Source organism: Peromyscus eremicus, chromosome 12, assembly GCF_949786415.1.
Source record: "Peromyscus eremicus chromosome 12, PerEre_H2_v1, whole genome shotgun sequence".
NCBI lineage: Eukaryota > Metazoa > Chordata > Mammalia > Rodentia > Cricetidae > Peromyscus > Peromyscus eremicus.
The window spans coordinates 9,847,529-9,865,601 of NC_081428.1; the positions used below are offsets into that span (position 1 = coordinate 9,847,529).

Below are 18,073 nucleotides of genomic sequence, written 5' to 3' on the forward strand. Positions count from 1 at the left end.
ATGCCTCATAGTTACAGACATTCACTCAGGAGCTTGGGTAAAGCGCCATCACTCTCTGCCCTCACACACGACTCTAATCCTAAAAGCTTTGAAGATGGGATTTCCTTGCCCAGCAGTTGGCACAGCAGAACCTGGCTCCTGGACAACTTTCAAGAAACCTACAGTGAAACCTCCACCCACCAACCAGCCACTTGTGAACAGCACCAATGCAAAGTGGACCCCTGTGTACAAAGTTTCCGGATCTCCAGAGCTGACCAAACAACTTGGTCCAATTCCAAGACCTGTGAACGAACAACATGCCAGTTAGGAATCTCTCCAGCTCTGACAGAGTGTGCTTCTCAACCCTGCCAGTCAAGAAGTTGTCAGCAGGTAGGATATGTAGTCCAGAGCTATCAACCTGCAAGTTACATGTCCAAGTGTTACCCGCTAAAGTCTACAGGAACTGCAAGTTGCCAAACTGTGGAGTTTGAAGCCACCCAATGCTGTTCTCAGGTTCCTGACTCCAGTTCCTGTAACTCCTCGAGCAATGTTGTCTCTGGGACACAACTCGTGGAATCTTCTAGCACTTATGAGCCAGAGTGCTGTGTGACAGGAGGTTCACAATTGTCTAGTAAGTGAAGACTTGAGAGATGATATGGTTGACTTGAATTGATTTCTGAATACTTGGAAACTCCATTTCTCTAAATATAAAATAATGTGCTTGTGTTTGAGAACAAACTTTTATTCTTTTGGGTGTTTCTGGTGGTAATCTGGGATCATAAAGTATGATAACCATTTTAGTAAATAAGATACTATTTATTGTTCAACAGGGAATAACCACTGGTTCTTGAAAAGACAACTTTCACTGCTAGCTATTGTCTATGAAAATATTTAGCAGAAGACATGGCTTATTAACTAGTGTGATTATATCAGAAATCCATGAAATACTGGAATTTATACTGGATGCTCAAAGTGCTATACAATTTCTGTTAGGTCCAACTAGAACAGAAATCAATAGGTATTCAATAACATCAGAAATACTACTAAAACTGGGTCTATTCGCTAACTGAATCAAAACACCTGTAAATAAGAAATGGAGTCTTGTATCTGAAAAGTACAAGAAGTTTGGATTTCACCTCCATGAACTTCATAACAATGCAGTATCTCGTGGTCTTTTAACAGATAATTCACAATTAGAATCCTCATTGTATTTCTACTGTTCTTACATTTCTCACCTTTCTTTTCCAATGATTTAGGGATGGAAAAATGTGATTTCTCTTAAATAAAATAGACTTATTATAAATCTAGTTGTCACACTATCATTTTTCTTCAACATTTTGGTGAGGATTTTTAAAAGACGTGTGTTTGTGTGTGTGTGTGTGTGTGTGTGTGTGTGTGTGTGTGTGTGTGTGCCAGATTCCTTGGACCTAAAGTTTCAGGGTTTTTTTTTTTTAGCTGCCTGACTTAGGTGGGAACCAAATACCAAATGCAGGTAGGTCCTCTGGAAGAGCAACAAGTACTCTTAAGTTCTGGACCATCTCTCCAGATCCTCTTGCTGTGAGTTTTATATTAGAGTTTTGAAGGATGTTTCGATGTGATGAAAGTAGTGCACATCTGAAAATTTAAAGAACATGTTCCCTTACCACACCTTTTAGGGAAGGGGCCAGAATACGGTATCACATTTTTGGTTGTTATACAAAGATAGCAAACATACTCAATTTAAAGACCATGAAACCTTGGAATCAAAATAGAGTATGGATATTTGAAATGCAATAGATTTATTTAGGTAGCTTGGCTATTTTCAAACTTTGGGGACAGTCTTAAATGGATCTCTCATTTTGGAAGAAAATAAGAGTTGATTATTAAGGACATGGGCTATGAAGACAAGCTTCCTGAAATTGAAAATTCCATGTTTGTTGAAGGCTATTTGAACCCCAGCTGGATGATTAGATGCACTTTATGTAACTATTCTTCAATAAAGTATTTTGTTTTCAACTCTAAACTTGAGACTACAAGGATGAGGCACTGTGAGGGTTAAAAGTCGATACATTGAAAGATCAATCATCTTGTGTAGAGTTGATGCTCAATAAGATGTAGCAAGCAGTCTTGCTTGCAGACACAGTAGGCTGCAGACGATGGAGATTTATAAATAAACCCGGGGATTCATGAAAAAAATGAAGGAAGCTGATCATCTCACAAAGGCAAAAGAGTTACTTTAGAATTTTTTTTAAAGGAAAGGTTTAATAAAAGCATATTGCAAGAGGGAGGTGTGTAGCCAGAGATTTCTCCAGTCCTGTTGGGGCCTTCAACCACTCAGACCCAATTAAACACACAGAGACTTATATTACTTATAAACTCTTTCGCTGGGACTGGTTCCTTGCTATCCAGTTCTTACATCTTAAATTAACCCATTTCTATCAATCTATAAGTTGCTACATGGCTTGTGGCTTACCGGTACTTTACTTCTTTACCGGTATCTTAACTTCTCATGGTGGCAGCAGCTGGTGGCATCTCCTCACTCAGCCTTCCTGTTCCCAGAGTTCTCCTCTTTGCTTGTTCTGTCTGTACTATACTTCCTGCCTGGCTACTAGCCAATCAGCATTTTATTTATCAACTAAATCAGAGCAACACATTCACAGCATACAGAACAATCGATACCCACAGCAGAGGTGGGGCTGAAGAGGTATAGAGGTTAAAAGCACTTGCTGCTCTTGCAGAGGACCTAGGTTCAGTTCCTTAGCACCAAAATGGTGGCTCAAGATCAGTTGGAACTCCAGATCCAGGGAATGTAGTACACTTCCTGCCCTCTGAGGGCACTAGTTATACAAACATTTATGCAAGCATAATACCCATACCAAAATAAAAATAAAAACAACAAAACCCCTACACACTGTACCTAGCTTAAGCAGGCTAACACATTACCCCTGAAATATTGGCAAAGCTAATGTGCCTGCCAATTACCCATCAGTCTGTGGGTGAGGGTTTTAGAAATTACACATGTCTGGTGGATTAAGCCAAGTGGAACTCAGAGAGAATGTCATTTCTGGATGACTGTGAGGGTTCTCTGGATAAGACTGGCATTGAAATCACTGAACTCAATCAATGACCCTTCTCATGGTGGGTGCTATTAATGCATTGATGACCCAGATACAACAAAACATGGAGGAGTAAGAAAGTGCTCCTTCTTGCTTCTTGTTTTTCTGTTGATCTTGGACTTCAGTCTTCTCCAACAAGCTTTCGGTTGTAGTTTATACTTTTAGCTCCCATGGTGTTCAGGCTTTCATTCTTAAATCAAAATGACTACTGGCTTCCCTGGATATCCAGGGTATGTAAAGCTGACTAGGAGACTTCTTCATCTTAATCTATAATCATGTAACTATGGAAAATTTATGTGAGACTTTTATCTTTATAATTAATTTATAGTATAAAAATAAAACGTGCTTCTGTTCTTTTTAATAACCCTGATTTAGTGTTTTATTGAGACAATGAAGAAGGTTTGAATTTAAATTCTTTAAGTCCACATTTGTTCAGATGCATTTTGGAGATGTGGCTTGAACGGATCCTGAGAGAGTTGTTCAAGAAGGAGGCTGAATACTATTTGATTTTATCAATGGAAGCACTGGACACAGAGGAATATTCCTGAAGCCAGATGTTGCTATACTTCATCTGGCCACATCTGTAATGCTAGCAACATAGCTTTGTCAACAACAAACACTTCATCTCATTCCAGCCTCTTGGGGATTCAATCCAGTCAACATGTGAACATGGCTGAAATTTATTCACAATGAAGATTTTTGTCAAAGTTCAAAGAAGTTCAAATGAATCACCTATGGTGAATTAAATTCATATGACTGCTGTTTATTGTATAGGCCTTTACATATGTGTTCCTGTAGTTGATATAACTTATATGGAAGAATAATTTAATAATGACTATATATGGTTAGTGAAGTATGGGAAGATTAAAAACCCAGAAGAGAGGAATGACTGTTAAACAAATTTTATTTTCTTGTCTACCATATTCATCACTTTAGGCTAATAACTAATTCTTTTAGGCTGAGCTTGGTCATTTTCCCTAAAAATGTTATCTGAAGAATGGGCCAGTCCATGATGTAACCCAATGTGAAACACATGTAAGTCCCTCATAGGGATGAAACTTGTGACCTCAAATACAAGACTTTTGATATTTAAATATGAAATGGTATGATTTCAGGAAGAGACCTTGGAGGGAAATTTATTGTAAGGAGAAGATCATGGGCAGGTTATGACTAGATCTTCCTCAATTTCAAATTCTGTCAATTACTAGCTGTGTGCCCTGGGACGATTTGACATTTCAGAGACTCTGTTCTTTCACTATAAAGTGGATGAAATGCTGCCTAATGTAGTAGATGATTGTGACAGCTCAATGATAAAGTTCCAATTAAACGCTTAGTGGAGTGTTTAACACGTGGCAAGTGCGCAATATACGCCAGGTATCATTTGACACTTCATTTGCTATTTAGCTCTTGGGGCTCAACCTCAGTTTATGATTGAGTGTGCTGTATTGAAAATACAGGGCAAAGACCAAGAAATGCCTTTCTGTAGCATGGGAAAGGACTGAAGCAGTGTGGTACATACTGGGTATACCATGAAGAACTCACATTCTATATATTTCAGAACACTTTTTGTAAGTCAAATGATTCATTTATTTCTAAACAGAAACTGTGGTGGGATCTATGCATTGGTGTGTCAGAGTCATCAGAACATAGGGATCTTAACTACATACTTTTCTGTTTAAAGTCAAGTAAAATGACTATGAAGAACATTTGCTTGCCTTTACAGTAATGTGCCATGAGCTATACACAACAAAGCAAGTACTAACAGAGCATTTAGTATTTATCAAACATTCTGTATATTCTGTGTATGTCTTATCATAATAACTGGATGGAAGAATCATTATTTTTTTTCCCATTTTCCAATAAAGAGGAAGGCTTGCATGAATGGAGTTGTCAGACATATGTAACAAATATATAACAGAGATTTTTATCATATAAAGTGGGTTTTAAAGTACAAATTACATGGCATTGCTAGTCATCAGGGTAACTCTAAGTATAAGGTACATTTATGTTATACAGAAGGTCAATACAAACAATTTAATTGAAAATAATCAGTTCACTAATGTTGGGCACCAGATGTAGCAGGAATCTTAACAGTTCTTATTATAAAAACAAACCTGGAGCCAGGTATTGGAGTGAATGCTGGAAGATTAGAGAAGCAAAACAAGCCACAGCTTCCTCACCTTGCCAATTCCTCAGGTGATTCTGTTTTCTCAGACTAGATGCTTCTCAGTTGAACTGTGCTGCTCAAAAGCCTAAAAGCTTAACCAGGCAGTTCCTGATTTTCACGCCTTATATACCTTTCTGCTTTCTGCCATCACTTCCTGGGATTAAAGGCTCACTTTGTGGGATTAAAGCTGTGAGTCACCATGCCTGGCTGATTCCAGTGTGGCATTAAACTCACAGAGATCTGGATGGATCTCTGCCTCCAAAGTGATAGGATTAAAGGCGTGTGTGCCACCATTTTTCTGGCCTCTATATCTAGTGGCTGTTCTGTTCTCTGACTCCAGATAAGTTTATTAGGGTGCACAATATTTTGGGGAACACAATATCACCACAGGCAGGAAGTGAGACTTCTGAACAATATAAGAGATTTTTTAGTCTTAATATCAATAATTTCATTTTCCATTACCTTTATCCTCCCACTTTATCTAAATAAAGTTTATTTTGAAAACTTTATGCTCATTGTAGACATAGGGGATGAAGAGAAAACTTGGTTGACACTGATTGAGAATCCTTTACACCTTTGTTTGACACAGCTTGTTCTTACTCTTCTTCCTCTGAATATTCAGAAGTCCCATTCACACCCACAGCTTGTAATTCCTTCATGTAAAATGTTTCCAATTTTTCTACTTGCACGTAAAATAGTTAACTAAAAAAGAATATTTCAGGAACAACCAACATAGAGCAACTGTTACTAAACCTTTTGAAGTGATACCTTGGAGGTGACAAGAGTGGTACACTCTTCATTTCCCTGTCTTCCTTTGACCCTGATAAGGAATACACTGCACCATAGGCTCACAGGTGCAGGTATAGTAAACATATAAAACTACACTAAAAAGAAACCTTTCTGTTGTAACATAGTTGTAAGCAATTTGCTTGACATTTTAATAAAACTTTCTCTGGTTTTGTGGAAGCAAACTCACTAATAAGACTCAAAGAGAGCTGTTCCTTGGAGCCCAAGGCAAAGCCAATGTTGTTGCCTCTGCACATAAGAACAAAGAAATCTCAAGGGTGAATAGTTAAGCTAGTTCCTATTCTTCCATTACTCAATACAGTACTGCTTCAAATATGGGGTCAGTGCTCCTGCAAGAGGTCAATACCTACTAATTGACAAAGATAATGAGAAAAGAAGATTGAAAATCAAAGGCAAGCTGATAACAGTAGTCCTTGGGATGTACCAAGTTGTCCCTAATCAGAGACACTGGCTTCCTCCTTACTTACAATGACTGTGCAGTGGAATACCTGGATTACAAACTCCCTTTCAAACTGTGTAAGAAGTGATCTCAGGATCACCCATGGTTGCTGTTTTTTTGTTGTCATTTTGTTTTGTCTTATTTTGTTCTTTTTTTGTCCTCTTGACATGAAGTGTATGTACTTATTATTTTTATACTCTATCCTATAGGACTAATTTCATAGTGTGTGTGAACACCGTCAAGAACAAACTTACTTCCCTAGGTCTCATATTTTGCTAAATTATACCACAGAGTAAAATAAATTGCAAATTTTTGCTCAATTGATGTTTACATGCCATATTATAACACACTTATAAGATGGTTAGTTTTATAGCAAGACTCAGTTAAGGCCTGTCATAATTCTAAGTGTTACTTAGTAATCAGGTGTTACTGTTAGAGCATCTGTTGCCTTGGAAAGAATATATTTTTCTGAGAGAATAGAAACAGGTATCAAGGTGATTTCCATTATTCAGGCTTATTTGTTCAGTAGGATGTCTAAAGTAGGTCCGCTCCTGGTTTCCTATGTCCCGAAGGCTATAGCTGACGGTAGCTTGGTCCCCAGGACTCTGGTTTAATTTCCTGTAGTGAATGAATGTAGAGATCAAAGCATTGATCTTGAGACTAGTCCTGAGGGAATTCTAATTTGAGGCCAGTGCTCTGGGACCCTGAAGCTGCAAATGGAATGCTAAGCAATCAAAAAACAATATTCTGCACTGTGGGCCATTGAACTTTCCTGTGAGGACAAACACTAGCCAAAGCTATATTTCACCCTGAGAGATGTCCAGTCAGGATTGTCTCCAAGATCTTCCTCCTGATGCTGAGTGAAATACATACAGCCTGTGTATTCACAACAAAGATCAGTTGATTATTCTGATGTTTTCTTTATATGTGGCCTCACTTCTATCTTCAGTGAGCCTCACTCACTAGAGATGAACAAATATACCCGCCAACACTAAGTGACAGACTCAAGTCCATTTCAGCTCATTCCCAAGAGAGTCAGAGCTGGAACTCATGCATATGACTCTCATTCCAACGTTCCCTTGGCTGTGCCTCACATTGCCATTCATGACGAGCTTCTTTTAAAAATGTGTTAACCACAAAATCTTTAATGAAACCTACACGTATACTAACACCTCTAGAGGAGATATAAAATAATCTTTATTAGATCATAAATGTGACTTAAGTGAATATACTTGTGTAATAAACATATTTTCATTCACAGAATTTTAAATATCCCTTAATGTAAGTTGGAATATTATTTTTATAAATGTAAGAAAACCATTGGTTCTATATTTCAGAGATGCAGCAAGTACTTTCACATGCCGGTAAGTAGTTATCATCCCTGCCATCTAAATGATTGGGTTGCATTCATCACCTTCATAGGATTATAACACCCATCACTAACATTTCTTGAGGTCACAGAAGAGAAAAGGGGCTAGCACTCACTTGGGGGAGGAACTTTTCTTAACTAAGGTCATCTTGTCTTTCAATAAGTGCTTATCTGGAAACACTGTCATTCCCTCAGGGTTACTGCCATATTTCTGTCATGTCCTCTAAATAGCCCTTTCCTCCACAGGAGCTTCGGAAGTCCCCTCTGCAAAGACAGCAGCAGCCATGGCAGAGAAGCCAGCTCCTGAATGATTGCCAAGACACCAGAAGGGAATTGCCAGCTGCCAACCAGCAGACAGTATGCTCAGCCTTTATGAAATTTTCCCTACCTGACTCTGTGATTTGTCTACAGAATTGCCCTCAGCATTTTCTTCCTAAGTCTTTAGATCTTGCCACTTGGAAACCTGTGCTCAAAGTCCTGGGCTTCTTGAACAGATAACAGTGGATGTCCCAGGATCCCACAGTGGTCAGCTGTGGATTGTACACTCACTTCTTGTGCTTGATTGGGAGTTAGCAGCTGCTGACCTCTAGTGGACTCTGTTTGCATATTGACAACATAACTACCTACTCAGCCATGTTTGCCTTGACTTCCATTGCTTTTTTAAAAATCCCTCGCGTTTCTAAATAAAGTATGTAAAGTTTGCTTGCTGGCATCACTAAAAGAGGTGGTAAATCTCATGAAAGATTATGTTCTGAGGATTGCATTAAAGAAAAATCAGATGTGGGGTGCTGGGGAGGTGGGACATTGGGTAAGAGCACTTGCTACACAACCATGAGAACCCAAGTCCAAACCTTCACCACTCACCACATAAAATCAGGTGTACACACACACACACAGATACACAGACACACACACACACACACACACACACACACTTGTAATCCTAGTGTGTTGGATAGTGGGGAGTTGGGAGGCATGGAGAAAACAGAATCATTGGAGCTCGCTGACTGCCAGCCTGGCTCCAGGTTCAGTGAGAGACCCTTCTTCAAAGGAATTAGATGGAAAGTGATAGTGTGGGTCATCAGATATGCTTCTGTGGCTTCTGCATATACACAGGCACAGGTACACACACACACACACACACACACACACACACACACACACACACCACTATATATGTGAGCATATATATATATATGTATATATGAAAAGATATATTTCACCAGCTTGTTTATTATTGCTCTGTTTCTCAACTTTAAGATTATTTGTTAAGCAAACTGTGGTTTGCACTTGTTCCCTTTCCTTTGGCCTTTTCTGTCAATGCCCTTTAAGCCTCCCAGATGTATTTTTAAGATGGCATCAAGTTTCTTTATAACTTGAATTATTATTACTAGCTATCTCTTCATAATTTGTTCACTTTATTTACACATTACTCTAACTATTGCATCACTACTTGTATTTCTGTTTCTTATTAAATGCTTGTCAAAAATAGCAAAAATAAGTACTTATAATGATGAGAACGCTGTCTCGTAACTTCAACTGGCAAGCAACAGCTTGTGGGAAGGGACTTTGAAACCTGTGAAAAGTCAGAGACATTACCCCATTTCCATGGTAACAAGTTAACCCGTTACAGTATCGCAAATGCTAGCAACAGACAGGAGACACTCAGGTCAGAGACAGAGATGGTTATTATTCATGGCAGCAACAGAAGCCAGGGTGTTAGCGTTTGCCTCAGTTCCATGAGCTCCAGTTCTCACAGGGCCAGGTGGCAGCTGCGTTCACACCGTCTTGTTTTACAAAAGCTCTGAGCTTCTAAGCTCTGGCCAACGGATGTGACAATAGGCTATAGGTATGTCTGGCATTATCCTCAGAGAAAACACTATATGTATTGTTCTATTTGCTCCACAAGCATGGTTGAAAAGATAATTCAAAACAGAAGGAATTGGTGAGTCTACCCTAGAGACAGGAAGGCAAGTGCCTCCTGTTAAGGATTTTCCCCAACAGCGTCCAATCGTTGTCTCTCCCCTGCACTGCTTTGATGAATGTCTCTATGTTCCAGCCCAGTGACTACTCAGAATCTGCCCTCAGTAGATTGTACTCAATCCATTCATGAAGTCTCAGACAGCACTCAATAAAGCCACTATAATGAGAACTCCAGTATCATCCAACAGACAGAGACTGCCTCTGTTTGCCAAAGGTTCAATTCAGCAAAAACCATCCAAGTGAGTTGTAGCTCAAAGGGTCCAAAGAGGCACTGTTACTTCTCGATACGTAGCTTTCTGCCACCAGGAGAACCCACTTTGCAACTTACTGGTGAGCAAATATGGGCACATAGTGCTGAGGACAAAAAAGTTCCGAATTGGCTCCATGGGCTTTCCACGAGTTCACTTCTGGTCCTCCTTTCAATCTCTGCTAAAACTAATGAAATTGTATGGAATTCTAAGCAACCCAATGCTCTTCCTTGGTTTGCTTATTTTTGCACAAATAACACAAGTTCTGCACGCCTCTTTCCTTGAAATCATCCAGCGTATTTGAAGATAAGCTCCTATGTTCTCAGTAGACAGAGGGTCAATATTCTACATCATCTTCTTACAGTAGCTAATGCCCTAAGGCAGGAGCAAAAGGTAAAGAGAGAGAAGAGAGAGAAGGGAAGGAGAGGGGAAGGGGGGGAGGATTTTCTTACCCAGGTTTTAAGAACCTGTTAAGAACTCGTATTTCTAGTCCACCTGATGTCCCATAGTCATTAACAACATCTTAATATTTATGCCAGAGAATATTGAATGGACTCAAAGGTCCAGTTCTACAGTTACAGCAGTTTCTCTGCTGAAGAACAAGGTTTGTTCCTTTGGGGTGTATCAGGCTGCGGACACACATAACACGAAGCATTTTTGTTGTTTGTTTTGACCTTTTTTTCTGGAGCACAAAGTACCTCATTGTGCAGAAAAATCAGTCACCCAGTTTCAACATAACTGCTACTGAAGTTTCCCAAACTAATTGAGGGAAGACGCCTGAAAATTTCAAGGACTGAACTGCGAGATGGACGGCCAGCCCCCTTCTATTCTTCACAGAAAGGAACACCCCACTTCCTTACCTTCACAAGACCCAAGATAAAGTTCTAACAATGGAGCTAGACCCCGTTTACATCAACGATGAATCTTCTGTACTTTGAGATCAGCACATATGCAGAGAGATCTCTGTAATCATCTCAAAGGAAACTCTACTCACCCAGTGAAACCTTTTTATTAGCAGTTTGAGGTGTCAAACTAAAAGCTGGCTATTAGATTAAAGCAAATATCCCTATTCGTTCTGGACTTTGTTTTTCAGCTGTCTTTGTACCTCTTCCTTAGGAATTGAATTTTAATCATCTCCTCAATCCCTTCTTATTAACAGACAATAAATTGAAGGGCCATATACTGTCTCAGATTAGTCAACATGAGCACTACTGGTTCTGGTGAAATTCCCTCAAATTTGACTAAGCATTTTGCAAGGTTCTCTGACTCTTCCAAAGCAGCTTTTACTTGTCAAAACCCCAATATTGATGCCACACTAGACATGGTAGAGTGCCTCTTAAACCTTAGTACCCCTGTGGGCTATGTAGGGACAAACAAGAGAACCTGTCACCAAAATGGGGAAGCTGAAGACCGATGACCTCAGACTTTCAGGTTTGAGACACCAATCCTAACTCTATTTTCTCTATGTATTCTTCTGGAGACCTAATATGATCAGCGGCTTCCTCCACCTGCTCTGTGCCTTACCAAACATGATGGGTTGTATACCCTCAAACTGTAAGACAAAATCAGCTCCTCTTTTTCCTCTAAGTTGTTTCTTGTCAGGTAGTTTGTTATATCAATGAAGACTTTAATATAGTTGTTACTATCACCTTAAATAGGTGTTTATAACCATGAGATATTTTATGAAATCATCATGGTGATTCCCTCCATGAAGAGATTTTGTGGTGAACTCACAAAGAGAAAACAAACCAAGGTATATTGCCATGAAAATAATATTAACTCAATAGTGAAGATTACAAAGGAGAAAAAAGAAATTAAGTAAGAAAACAGCAAGATGTAAATAGTCTTTTGTTACTGATAATTGCTTTAAGTATAAATGGATTAAATTCTCCAATCAAAATGCCTTATCACTGATAGATTACTGAAAAAACAAGTTTCCTTTTTCCTTTCTTTTTTTTTATTTTGAGTACAAGCCTGTTTAATATCCATTAGAGTCTTAAATGAAATGGGTACATACTTTTAAACTCATTGCCCAGGGTCACCAGGATCCTGGGTTTCACTCTCCAGGAAAAGATAAACTCCTTCTGTGTCTTCTCCCATCTTTTGGGCTTGATTCAAAGTCACTTGGCTAGGAGGCCTGACTGTGATTAAAAAGGAATTAATCCTCTCTCTCTCTCTCTCTCTCTCTCTCTCTCTCTCTCTCTCTCTCTCTCTGTCTCTCTCTCTGTCTCTCTCTCTCTCTCTCTCTAATGAAAATATTTTTTATTTAAAAGATTATTTTTTGCATTTTACATACCAACCACAGTTCCTCCTCCCTCCCCTCCTCCTGCTCACCCTCCACCTTTCCCCTCCCTCCCCTTCTCCCCTTCTCTCCCACCTCCCTCCGATCCCCCACCCCATCCACTCCTCAGAGAGGGTAAGGCCTCCCGTGGGGAGTCAATAAAGTCTGGCACATCAAGTTGAGGCAGGACAAAGCCCCTCCCCCCTGTACTGAGGCTGAGAAAGATATCCCACCAAAGGGAATAGACTCCAAAAAGCCACTTCATGCACTAGGGATAAATCTTGATTCCACTGCCAGTGGCCCCATAAACTGCCCAAGCCACAAAACCATCACCCACATTCAATGGGCCTAGTTTGGTCCCATGCAAGTTCCCCCAGCTGTCAGTCCAGAGTCAGTGAGCTCCAACTAGCTTGGGTTAGCTGTCTCTGTGGGTTTCCTCATCATGATCTTGACCCCTTTGGTGAAAAATCAAGTTTCTTTTATGTAGTTATAGTGAGCTTGTAGATATGACATATACCATGGAGACATCATTTAACAGTGCTGTATAGTACAGTTAAAATTCATCAAATGAATAGATTGTAAGTGTTCACATAAGTAAATCTTGGCAGCTGATGGCAGCTGGGGTGGGGAGTGTCATTTCTCTTTGGGGAGTGACCATAGATTGTCTGTGCTTCAGTGGATGATTCCACACTTATAAACATGCAGACATTTCTAATTGGGCACAATAAGACAAACAAAAAGAGGACATGAAGTTGGGGGGCATTATGAGAGAGTTTTGGGAGACCTGCAAGGGAAAATAGGGGTGAGATGATCACAACACATTGTCTACATCTATGAAATTCCTAATACACAGTTTTTTGAAAAGAAACAAAAATGTTAACTGTGAGAAGTGTTAGAATGTAATTTGTTTGATTGCTATTGTGGCTTCACAATGCATATGTGTAGTAAAAGACCATCATATTGTAAACTTTAACCATATGTATGTAAACATACAGTTTCTATTGCTCAGTTTTATCTCAGTAAAACCAAGACATGTTTAAATAAAAGTCTTTTACATTTAATATATCAACATATACGTAAGTGAAGGAATAGTTCAAAGACCTAATGCAGACAAAAGAACACAGTTCAAGAACTTAATCATAAGAATGGAAAAAAATAGATACCTCTATGTTTCATGTCTTTAATAAATTATGAGAGGAAGTGTTGATTTAAATGGAGCATTTTTTTATATCATGTAGAGTTTATTAGTGCACGTGAAGGAAGAAGATATGAAGGTGTGAAATTCTACCATAATTTGTACAAACTAATTTTATATGAATATATGATATATTTATGTAAATTAAATACATATGTATTTCAATACTTAATATACACAGCACAGCAAAAATATAGTTAATACTATGTTATGTCCAGACAAACTGACTCCAAATTCTGTATTGCTGGGTAGGGGGTTAACTATGTAATGGACTGCAGTTCAGTGATTTTATACGTGACACAGTTCAGGAGGTGTTTCATTTAGGTCATGTTATGCTTCCCTAAGCCAAACTAGGGTGACTAGTAGCAAAAAATATTAGAACATGCACGTGAGAATCATGACAAAGCATATGAAGCCTTCTTGCCTTCTTACAGTGTTTTTTTTTTTAAAGCAAACTGCAGTTTCTCAAGGAACAGTTTTAATAAAGATTTAAGCATGTGTGTTAATGAGGACAGGAGACAGAGGAAGAGAGTCAGAGGTAGAGACAGGTGGATTTAGGGAAAGGGGAGTGCATATTCATGATGTGCATATAAGTTTCTCAAAACAGGAAGATACCTTTGTCCTGTTTTCAAACTCTTTACATTTTTAGTAAGCTAAGTTTTCAGGTATATATAGATAATGGGTAAAAAAAAAAGTACATGAGAGAGATTATAAGTAAATGTTAACTTTCATTTGATGAAGAAAACCAAGGGCATATTTTGTGATTGCTATGATGCTTATTAGGAATATTTACTAATGATAGACTAGGCTCCCCATAGTGATCATGCCTACTCAAGCAGGGATGTGATGAGGATTAAATTAAGTAATACCTGTAAAACATATAAAATAGTGTCTGGTATGTGATAATGACAGGAAGGTCACAGTAAGTGGTAGCCACGTTGAGTCCTATATTACAGTTGGGAAATAAGATGAGAAAAGCTTTGCTTACAAAGTAGCTGCCTATGCTTGTTGGAAGAGAGAGATAGCATGCACACAACAGAGGGAAAAAAAGTAAATAGACACAGGCAGCAGGAAGTTGGCCAACACTGTTGGTAAGAGGTTTAAGTGATGTTAAGTAATGGTAATTACATGGTGTTAAAGACTAGAGAAATCTAGTTTGGCAGGAACAGCCTGAGAAGTAATTATGAAAAAGTAGTTAAATTACTTAAAGTCCAGATCAATAAAATTGTAGTTTTTCCCAAGGGCTGGATGGGAATGTCAATCCGGGAGAAGACATGGAAAGACAAAGTGATGTGAGTGTAGACATGAACAGGCAAAGCAAGAATGTCTATGAAACTCAATGGAAGCAGAGCAGGGTGGGCCAAGTGCCTGGCTTGTTGTGTATGGGCAACTGGAAATTGTGATGGTTTGGGGGAGAGTTTCATGGCATAACTAACTTTGGGAATGTAATTCTAAGCACAACATTCAGGTAAAACAGGAGACAGTGGGGCTAAGAATTAAGGATGGTAAGAAGGGATTCACAAAATAAAATGTAGATGACAGCATGGATTCCAGAATCAGAAGATGGATGAAATACATGATCTTGGAGATGTAAAAACACACTTTACTATTAGCATCATTTTCTGAAAACAGATGCTTGGTTATTTCCTTAGAACAGAACATTAATTCATTCCCTAATGACACTAAGACATCCAGCAAGCCAATCTAAATTTAGTGACACTGTTGGAAACTTCCACTGAAAGAATTGTGTTGTCAATTTTCTTCCAGTGTTTGTGTCTTTTTCTACTGATGAATGATTTCTCTGTTTTCCAGATTCCTATGTCATTTCTTTCTATCCATAAAAATTAGTAGAATATGTTAATTTTTAGCAAGCTTAGTAGATTCCACTTGCCTTCTCTGTACATCACTGATGGGGCTTATTAAACACTGCTGTGGCTGGTCCACCAAAGAAGTCTACCTGGAACAAGAATCACTTTTATCTTGTGTTACAACTTCTCTCATTCTGTGGTATATATCTTGGATTCTTGATAAATATTTTCTAAACTAACAAATGGGTAAAACAATGAATGTGTGTCACTTATCGGCAAACCTTCATTGTTGAATGTGATGAGAATTGTTTGTCTAAGAAAGAAATATTCATAATATTCTCTATAAAGTAAGAGTGGTAAGGTCCCTGATTCATTGACTATAAAGCCACAAATATGGATTAATCTTGGGGACTACATGGTTTCTCATTTTCTTGGACTCTTTGGAACTAGGGTCATATGAACTTGTCTATCTGTAAGTTATGGGAGCCTTACTTGGGCCAAATAAAACCTTACAGTAACATAGCCAATATGAAATAGCATCATTCAGTCTATAGGAATCACTTTCAGGACTCTGTGTTTTCTGAAAGTCTGTGGGATTTTGTATAAATATTTGTAGGTAAAAGTGGTACTGACATTGACAGAAGACACATAAATTAATTAATGCCCAGATTTATACAGTTATTAGATGATAGTATCAATTCATTTCTGTATGATGACATATTAGATTGTGGGAATAAAATGTTTGGAGATATAAGGAATTTTTGTTTAATATGCTTTTCTTTATGTCTATTACTCTAATGTTCTATATTTTGCATATGAATACTTGAAACAGTAAAATTTTGTCTTCTAAAATTATAAGGATGAATTGTCAGCAGCCATCTGTATGTCTATGCCATCAGGTATGTTATGGAGTAAGTGCTGACTAAATGCTCATTACTCCTAATTCCATAACACTTCCGTTTAGGAAAAAAAGCACCCATGCATACATAGGATGCATATGGAACCCATGCACGCATATCACCTTGGTGACACACTGATGACACAGGCTTGGCTCTTGGTTATTTTAGAGATCAGCACATGTAAAATGCATCTAAACATAAATTTGATAAACATTCACCTAAATGTGAATGTCCCTATTACTAATGATACTCAGCATATATGTCCAAGATTGTAGAAGACTCTAGCCACTGTGTACAGAATATCCAGAGATGAGGTCCTAGGATGGGGTTCCTTAATCACATCAGGCACAAACCATCAAAGACTAATAGCCTCTGATGTCATGTTCTGAGATAAATTTATCATAGGTGTATAAGACCTCGGAGTCTATATGACTTCATCGTCACACATAACCCTTCTGGTAAAAGAGACCTGTATTGCTGTAGAGAAACCAGCGTACTAGTTCATATTTGCTACTCTCCTGGGCATAGGGAGACTTGATAAGTGTGGCCATGACCATTGAACATTAAAATAGAAGAAAGTGCTGTGATTTAAATTGAATTTTTAGCCAAAGGGGATGGAATTGAGATTCGACAGATAATTTAAATTCCCATTAAAATAGCCGCTGGAGCTACTGGATATGCCAGTGGGTGAAAAAATGCAGTGGAATAGTGGAGGCTGGCCATTTTCATGCATTTAAAACAAGTTTGTAGAGACATACAAGTTTCTAAGTAGCCTTCAAAGTGCTCAAACCTAGGGAAAGTTTGTATGTATTCTGTCATTATTTGTGCCAATTAATGTAGGCAGTCCTTTTTGAAAATTGTGATCAGATGTAATATGGGAAATAAAACACAATACTGTCATGGTCATCATAATAGACTTTTTTTTTATCCAGAAAGATATTTCTCAGTGGTAGTATGAATAACATTGAAACACATACAGCCTGTTGAATTCATGATAAATGCCATTTTGTCCAGGCTTCTTTTTGGAATTTTGCGTATTTGCCCTTGTTCAATCTGGAATCCATCATTTTAACTGAACTCGACCTCATTACCTATATTCAAAAGTATCACAGACAAAATACAATCTCAATGACTGTTTATTCATTTACAGAAATTAATGAAGCAAGCACTCATTTTCTGAAATAACATATTTTCAGGGGAAATCATTTTATGTTCAGAGGTTGAAATCAAGGAAAACACACAGGAGTCTTTCACAGCATGGCCTTTAAAATTCTTTTGATCATAAAAGTTGAAAATTTTTTAGTTTCTTTCAAAACCTTTTGCTTCCTAGAATTTTTTTTGTCAATGTACAAAAAGAATGGAATTTACTTCTCAGTGAGTTATGTATAACTTGTCATTATTCAGAGTAGTTTGCTTCAACTTTCAGAGGCAATTCCAAAAGAGAACGCTAAGAAAAATGTTTGTGCACCAGTGATTAGAACTAGAGTGAGTCCATAGCCTTCTAAAGTGTCTGTTTGGGTTGGTGTAACTTTACCAAGGCCCCTATTAAAATCCAGTCACACTGATTTATAGTTATACTCAATCGATGGAAGGTATTGCAGAGATCATCCAGTTTTATGAGAGGTAGGAGCCCCACTTCCTGGGTATAATAGAGTTCAGATGCAGCCTCAGACAACAAGGAAGATGAGTCTGTATACAGAACTGCCACTCTCTGAGGATATATAAAGGGAAAAGACGAATGAGTGTCAGAATCACACTGAGCTTCTCACGTCTTCTCTTAGACCGCCAACGCTCTCCGACGCT

General features: G+C 38.3%; 1 protein-coding gene across 1 annotated transcript; it reads left to right on the forward strand.

Annotated features, from left to right (window-relative positions):
* On the forward strand, positions 1 to 618 carry LOC131922528 (keratin-associated protein 27-1). Its single transcript, XM_059277343.1, has one exon. The coding sequence runs from the start codon at positions 1 to 3 to the stop codon at positions 616 to 618; it is 618 nt and encodes a 205-aa protein (XP_059133326.1).
* The last annotated feature ends 17,455 nt before the right edge of the window (positions 619 to 18,073 follow it).